The sequence below is a fragment of the Poecilia reticulata genome, linkage group LG16, assembly GCF_000633615.1.
Source record: "Poecilia reticulata strain Guanapo linkage group LG16, Guppy_female_1.0+MT, whole genome shotgun sequence".
Classification (NCBI taxonomy): domain Eukaryota; kingdom Metazoa; phylum Chordata; class Actinopteri; order Cyprinodontiformes; family Poeciliidae; genus Poecilia; species Poecilia reticulata.
In genome coordinates, this window is record NC_024346.1 from 493,429 (window position 1) to 501,393 (window position 7,965).

General features: G+C 46.3%; 1 protein-coding gene across 1 annotated transcript in view; it reads left to right on the plus strand.

Annotated features, from left to right (window-relative positions):
- LOC103477485 (zinc transporter ZIP1) overlaps positions 1–2,025 on the plus strand; it is a 7,260-nt gene extending 5,235 nt beyond the window's left edge. The window contains exon 4 of the mRNA XM_008430623.2: positions 1,174–2,025. Coding sequence (XP_008428845.1) covers positions 1,174–1,848 — 675 coding nt within the window. The 3' untranslated portion in view covers positions 1,849–2,025. The remainder of the gene's footprint in view (positions 1–1,173) is intronic.
- Positions 2,026–7,965: the final 5,940 nt, after the last annotated feature.

Below are 7,965 nucleotides of genomic sequence, written 5' to 3' on the forward strand. Positions count from 1 at the left end.
GCGGGGAAACTAGCATGTTAGCAGTGGGGAAGCTAGCATGCTAACAGCGGGGGAACTAGCATGTTAGCAGTGGGGAAGCTAGCATGCTAACAGCGTGGAAACTAGCATGTTAGCAGTGGGGAAGCTAGCATGCTAAACGGTTATTTCATTTTCTAAACATTGTTTCCATATAATTGGTTGATGGAATAATAAATCAAGGTTTTATGGGAATCATTTCCATGAGCTTCATGATCGTTAGCCTGGAATTAAACTAATTTACTGTCCTTCATGTATCAGGACCGTTTTAGCAACACCTCCATTAAATATACTTTAAACTGCTTTTAATTATGTTAAATTATCTATTGTTGAAGATTTTCTGAATTAGTTAATTTTGGACATATCTGGCTCCATCTTCCTGTCGGCAGGCCGCGGTCAGGTTCTCCCTGTAGCCGCGTGTAGCCAGAGAAAAACAACCGTGAGTGTTGACCTCAGAATCACAGAGTTTAATCCAATAGAAGACAACGTATGAAATGACAACAGAAACTGCAGAACAGAGACGTACATTCATTACCTGAGACAAAGAGGATAGAAAGAAAGAAAAGACGTCTTTGGAGAATTGCAAGAGCAAATCTGATTGGTTACTTCTGTGTAGAAAGTCGTTATAGTGAAGGCGTATTCTTGTCTTTAATTCAAATAAGGCGTATGTTTGCTCCTCCAACCAGCAGCTGTCTCTGACCCTCTTTAAAGTTAGAAACTCCCTGCACTTTGTTCACAAGATCAAACACCAGTTGTCCCCATTGTCTAAATAAGGTGAAGCAGAGTCTCCTGATCTCCTGCTGCTTCATGGCTTTCACAGATCAGGGTGAAAAGCTGGAATCAGAGATCCTGGCAAACAATCTGCTTTAACTACAGGTAAAATGAAGGTCAACAGGCCAGAATAAGTTCAACATTTTAAATCTATAATGAGGTTATTTCAATCAAGTCATGTTAAGTTTTAAAACTAGCTTATTTTAAAGGTATTTTCTTAACGCTACCAAACGAAACCCTGTCATCACACCAGTTTGTTAAATGTGTCGGATTGAAAACCTCAGCTTGGAGTACTGGTTCTGTTAGTTACTCTGGTTGCTCCTGGTCCAGTTGCAGAGAGCTGCTGGGTTCTGGTTCTGGTTCTGAGTGGTGTGTTTGCTGTTCCAGCTCCAGTTCCCTCTGCCGGAGTTCATCGTGGCCATGGGGTTCTTCCTGGTTCTGGTTCTGGAGCAGATCGTCCTGGCCTTTAAGGACCAGGCTCCGCCCCAGCTGGAGGAGCGCCGGGCCCTGGTGACGGACTCCGACGCCCCGGCGGCGGGCGGCCCGGCCCAGCGCCGCAGAGGCTCCGCGGAGCCGGCGGGTCCCCTGCACGGCGCCCCGGGCGCCCAGCCGGCGCTGCGGGCCTTCGTGCTGGTGTTCTCGCTGTCGCTGCACTCGGTGCTGGAGGGGCTGGCGGTGGGGCTGCTGCCGCGCGGCCAGGAGGTGCTGCAGGTCTGCCTGGCGCTGCTCATCCATAAGAGCGTCATCGCGTTCTCGCTGAGCGCCGCGCTGTCCCAGGGCCGGCTGCGGCGCGCCGTGGTGTCCGGCGGCCTGCTGGCTTTCGCGGTCATGTCGCCGCTGGGCATCGCGCTGGGCGTGGCGCTCACGGAGAGCCGGATGTCGCCGCAGCACAGGCTGGCCCGCTGCACGCTGCAGGGGCTGGCGGCCGGCAGCTTCCTCTACATCACCTTCATGGAGATCCTGCCGCCCGAGCTGGCCGCCGGCCGCGGCCGCGTCCCCAAGGTGGCCATGATGCTGCTGGGCTTCGCCGCCGTCACCGGGGTGCTCTTCGTCAAGCTGTAACCATGGCGACGGGGAGAACCAGAACCTCTGGCTTGGACTGATGGAGGAGAGCATCTGTCTGCCACACAGGATCTTTGTTCCAATGACGGTCAGAGTTTCACAAAGCGGATTTTCATCAAAGTGATGATTCATCAACCTGCTGCCGCCACGTCATAAACCACATGATCACTTCCTGTACGGCGCAAACATTCATGACGTCACTTTGTGTGTTTGTACAACCAGCTATTATAAATGTCTCCAATTTAAAACAATGCTGGTCCAGATGTTTTCAGTCCAGAGGAAACATCTGGACCAGGAGGCAAAGGTCACCAGAGACAGGAAGCACAGCGCCCCCTGTTGGACTGCAGAGTGGAGAGCAGACGGATAAAAACAGAAATGGTTTTAGATTAAAACAAAGTATTTATATGTTCTGCTTTTATTTTAAATGTTTGTTTAAAAATACATCTGGATCCTGAGACCAGCTGCACATCAGCCGTTTTCGCGCTGCAAGAAACCGGACCGGTCCGGTTCCACCCGAACTGCAGCCCTGTTGTGTTTGCACATAATCCTGACGTCATCATGTCTGAAACTAAACATGGTTTCGACGCAGCAGCAGAAACTTCCTCTGTCCTGTTGACCGATCAGCTGATTGTGCAGTCAGGAGGAAACCCGTGACGTCATCACGGGGCCAATGTCCGGTCCGGTTCCTAGAACCGGGTCGGAAGTTCTAATGCAAACAGGTCGGTCCTACTGTGAACCCGATCCGTTCCTTGCAGGGCGAAAACGGCTTTAAACCGTTTTAATGACTTTGCATTAAATTATCATAATTTACAAAATCATGCAAAGTTTTTATTTTAATTCATGTTTATAACAGTGTTATAACATTCTTATGCTCAGCCCTTCAAATAAACTGTTACCCAGTAAACGTATAAATCTCTGGCATTTGATGTGGAAAGACGACATTCCTGGTCAGGAGCCGTTTCTGTCGAGGCTCAGAGCTTCTAGAGACTGAATTTCAAAAGGGGTTATTTTTATTGTTGTATTGTTTTTTATAGATCCCTTTTCTATGTTATTTGTATTTTTTCTACCTTCTGCATATTATATATACATATAGGAGCCAGGACACCAGGTCAGAGGGCAGTTAGCTCCAGGGTTTGGGTCAGCCTAACCCAAATACCTCCAACGAATAAGGCAAGTCCTGAGAAACCAGCTCACTGGCAAGAACAAGATCCGTGCAGCTACTTCTGACTGGTATCAGGAAAACCTACCAATGGCTGGAGAAAGCTGGACTCAAGGACAGCRCAGAGGCTCTCATCCTGKCCGCCCAGGAACAGGCCCTAAACACCAGAGAGGCTCAGATCTACCACACCAGACAAGACCCAAGGTGTAGGTTGTGCAGGAGGCCCCTGAGACAGTCCAGCACATAATAGCAGGGTGCAAGATGCTGGCAGGGAAAGCGTACATGGAACGACATAACCAAGTGGCGGCATAGTGTACAGGAACATCTGTGCAGAATATGGACTGGAAGCCCCGAGATCAAAGTGGGAAAAACCCCAAAAGTGGTGGAGAATGACCGAGCTAAGATCCTGTGGAACTTCCAGATCCAGACAGACAGGATGGTAATGGAGAACCAACCGGACATTGTGGTGGTGGATAAAGAACAGAGGAAAGCCGTTGTGGTGGACGTAGCAATACCAAGTGATACAACATCAGGAAAAAGGAGAAACTGGAGAAATACCAGGGCCTCAGGGAGGAACTGGAAAAGACCTGGAAGGTGAAGACCACAGTGGTGCCTGTGGTCATCGGGGCCCTCGGGGCAGACAGTCACCCCCAAACTGGAGCAGTGGCTCAAACAGGATCAACATCTCAGTCCAGGAATGTGCAGCTCTAGGCACAGCCAAGATACTGGAGGAGAACCTGAAGCTCAGGATGAGAGAGACAGAGGGTGAGCAGGGAGTTATTTATATATATATTATTATTCAGCACCTGATGCTTCTGTATTTGAGTATCTACTAAAATGCAAAGAATAATAAACATTTCATCACAAAAGGTTTTCTATCACTAATATTTCTGCTATCACTGATGGATATTCAGATCTAAACTAACAGAATTTCTTTTACAATTTTTCTATCTTCGTGTCGCGTAGATCTGGTGAGAGGAAAACTAGATGTTGGTCTCCAAGGTTTCAGCCGCCAGTTTGGCTCGTTAGCCCCGTTAGCTCAGCGCTTTAAAGCTGAACTGAAACCTGATGAAACCGGACAAAAAACACCAAAACTGGGCGTTTACACGACAACGATCCAACAAAAACGGCACTTTTGTTCCGTTTTTGTTGGATTGTTAACACGATAACGGTGTAATGCTCGCTGCTAGTTGGTGCTAGTTGTACTTGAAGGCTTGTGGATTTGCGTGAGAAAACACGCATTGTGTGCGTCTGATTAGGGCGCATGCAGTTGGAAAAAGTGGGATAACTTTGCCGAAAAACCTTGTTTGAGCTTTCACGGTGTCCGTAGCGGCCCGGACTGGAAGCTGTTTATTGTTTTGACCTTGGAATGGCCAACAGTCTGTTATTCCCATATCAATTTGAAACAATAGGAGTTCCCGCACGTCCCATGTCCGTGTCCTCTGTTACCTTTTTCAGCAGTTAAAACAGTTTAATCCGTTGCTAACAAGTTGTAACTTGTTTTTCCGAGCCGCCTTCAAATGCAACATGAAAGCTGAGACGCTCCGCTGGGTTTACAGCTGTGAGGCAGGAAGGAGACCAAGACATGCAGCAGCTGCTGCTGCTGCAGCTGCTGCAGCTGCTGCTGCTGCTATTGCTGCTGCTGCTATTGCTGCAGCTGCAGGCCAGTAGGGGGCGCTTGGGCGCCGCCCCCTTTAAATTATTTAGATAATAAATGATTTAATTCTGAACTGCAAAATACTTAGAAATGTATTTATTCATACTGTGTGTCTAATAGACATGTTAGAATTGATTAAAATAGTAAATACATAATTCTATTTAATTGCTCACATTGTGCACACTTCCTACTGCAGGGCGCGGTTCTAATGTCTGTAGGCGCATCAACTTCTGATAACAGGTGATCTGAGGTTATTTAAGGTTTCCACAGGGCGCATGCGCTCTGCGTCCCGGACTCACCGGTTCTGTTGAGTCATTACTGGCTAATTGTTTAAAACATTGTGTGATTGGACGATCCTGACGCAGTTCGTTAGGTCGACTCACGTTTGCAAAGTGGAGCAGTTTCAAAATGAGAGAAAATTCTGTTTTGTCTTTACAAAAAAATGCTACTTGAAGAAAAAAACAGGATAAAGGAGCTTGGACCGGATCGTGGACGATCGATCCTTTTTCCAGCTCTTCTTCTGACCAGCGGTGTTTGCTGCTGATGTGATGGAAGCAAAGCCTTTTACTGCTGTCCGTGTTTCAAAGTTCTGGCACGGAGGCAATGTGGACAACAAACGTCTTTCAGAAAAATGCAAACGGCACGAATAGACAATGCAATGAAGCCAAGTTTTTATCTAAACTTATCTTTGCTCCACAGCTGGATGAAGGCTGCAGGGTTGCTGTTAGAATGAAGAGTGTTAGGTTTTGTGGAGCCTTTGAGCCTTGGTGGTCATGATGAAGGTAAGAGCTCTGAAGATCCCCGGATCTTTCGTGGGTTGGTTGATTTTGTTGCTTCTCTTGATGGAGCACTAAAGCAGCACCTTGAGAATGATACTGTGTTTAAGGGAACTTAAAAACTGCAGAATGAGCTACTGGACTGTATGTTTCTGTTCTGAAGGAGCATAAAATCAAAGAAGCACAGAGCAGTGATTTTCTTTCAATCCAGGCAGACGAGACAGTGGATGTTGCTCTGCAGGGCCAGCTTGTGCTTGTGCTACTCTACAGGTTTGTTGAGTTTATCCCTCGGCTACAGCTGATTCCATTGCTACAGCCCTAAAAGGACGTCTTGCCACTATTCTTCCTGAGGATCAAAAGGCTAAGATAATCTGTCAGGCATATGATGGAGCCTCGTGATGCGAGGCGCCACTGCAGGTGTTCAGAAGATACAAGATGTGTATCCAAATGCCCACTGCTATGCTCATCAGCTCAATCTAATAATGCAACAGGCTACTTCTCACATAACCAGTTAGATTTTTTTTTTCTAACCTCAGTGGATTTTCCAGCTTCTTTCCAGATCATCCAAGCGCACAAGCGTTCTTGATAAAGTTGTGGCCCACAGACTACCAGCATCCAGAAATGTCAGCTGGAACGTTCACAGCATCAATACTGTGTTTGAGCACAGAGACGACCTCATCCTCTGTTTCGAAAGCATACAAGACTCTGGTGACTTTGACCCCATCACCGTCAGAGAGGCTGGAGCATTTGCCATGCTACTGGAGGATCAGGATTTTAAGTTCTTTCCACCACATCAGGCCTCATGTGAACCTTCTCTATGCCAAACTCCAGAAGAAGATCATAGATTCAGTCTGTATCCAGGAGAGCATCCAACAGCTCCAGCAGGACATTCAAAAGATCAGGTAATTGTTTAAATAGCTGATTTTTCTTCTTCTTCTTCATTATTCTAATATTGTAAGTATTTCTCTTTGGCAGAAAATCCAAAGAGAAATACTCCAAAAGAGAAAGACACACAGTATGAATAAATACATTTCATGGTTGGACAAAGCAGTGCAGGTGGTGGTCAGCCAGTGAAGAAGCGTCGGACACTCGGTGTAGAAGACCATGAAAGGAAAATCACTGTTGCACTGGTTTATAGTAGTTTTATTTAATATATCAGGAAGATGTGCGTTGTAGTTAGAAATACCTGTAGTTGTGTCTATGCTGTGTAGGTATGTTGATGTAATGTTTGTCAGCAAGATATTTTATTATTTAAGTTGTACTGAAGTTTATGGGGAATAAAACATTTGGTTACTGAATTTTGTATAATTTTGTCCCACAAAAATGCTGTAACACATTTCATAACACAGCCTTAAAAAATGGCAGCAAATGTTATTAAAATCAGTAAGTTTATAAATAAAATGTGTTCCTTCTTTCTATGACTTAAAGGACAAAATAACATTTCATATTTAGAATGAAAAATGTGATTATAAAATCATAATCTTCTCTCTTCAGGTCTGTGATCATACTGGGACACACCAGGGAGCCACACTCCTGCAGGGGGACAGATTTGAACAATACAACTCAGCATTTCCTGAAGATGCACTGAGCAACACCTTAAAGCCGATCCAGTGGTCAGTCGAGGTCAGCTGAAGACTGAGCTCATCTACAGCAAGGAAGGGTTCAAAGCCTGTGGTGGTGCTGTGGGCCCACTCCAGCTGTTTATGGAAAACAATCTAGTCTTTTCAGAAACTGTCACGCTCTTCACCACACCCATGACCACAGCAGAAGCTGAAAGGAGCTTTTCAACTCTGAAAAGAATCGAGACTTTCTGAGAAGCTCAGAGATTCAGGACTGAAAGCATCGGCCATGTTGTCACTGGAGAAAAGACAGAGATGACCGACTTTAGCAAGAATGGAACCGAGAAATTTGCAGGGCAGAAGGAAAGGAGGGCAAAATTCATGTTCAAATAGTGCTATTTTTAAGATTTGTTTTGTTTTGTTTGTTTGTTTGTTTGTTTGTTTGTTTGTTTGTTTGTTTGTTTGTTTGTTTGTGTGCGCCCCCCTCAGTGTCTTTAGCACCAGCCGCCACTGCATGACACCCGAGGTGTGTTAGAATCATGGCAGCAAACCAGCAAAACGTAAATAACTGCAGTTTTTCCCTGAACTAACCGACTGTTGAGTGAAGCTGTTGGATGCAGGTGATGGTAGCTAAAATATGACTGGCTAATATCAACACAGCACGTTAAGCTTGTTAACAAGTCGCCTGTAGGCTGCTGGTGTTGTTTATGTTCAGCTACGTAGATTCATTTTGCCCCCAAAATAAGTCGATGCCCCTCCTGTTAAACTGGTCTGGAGCCGGGCTGGTCCTGGTCCTGGTCCTGGTCCTGGTCCTGGTCCTGGTCCTGGTTCTGGTTCTGGTCCTGGTCCTGGTCCTGGTTCTGGTCCTGGTCCTGGTCCTGGTCCTGGTTCTGGTCCTGGTCCTGGTTCTGGTTCTGGTTCTGGTCCTGGTCCTGGTCCTGGTCCTGGTCCTGGTCCTGGTTCGGT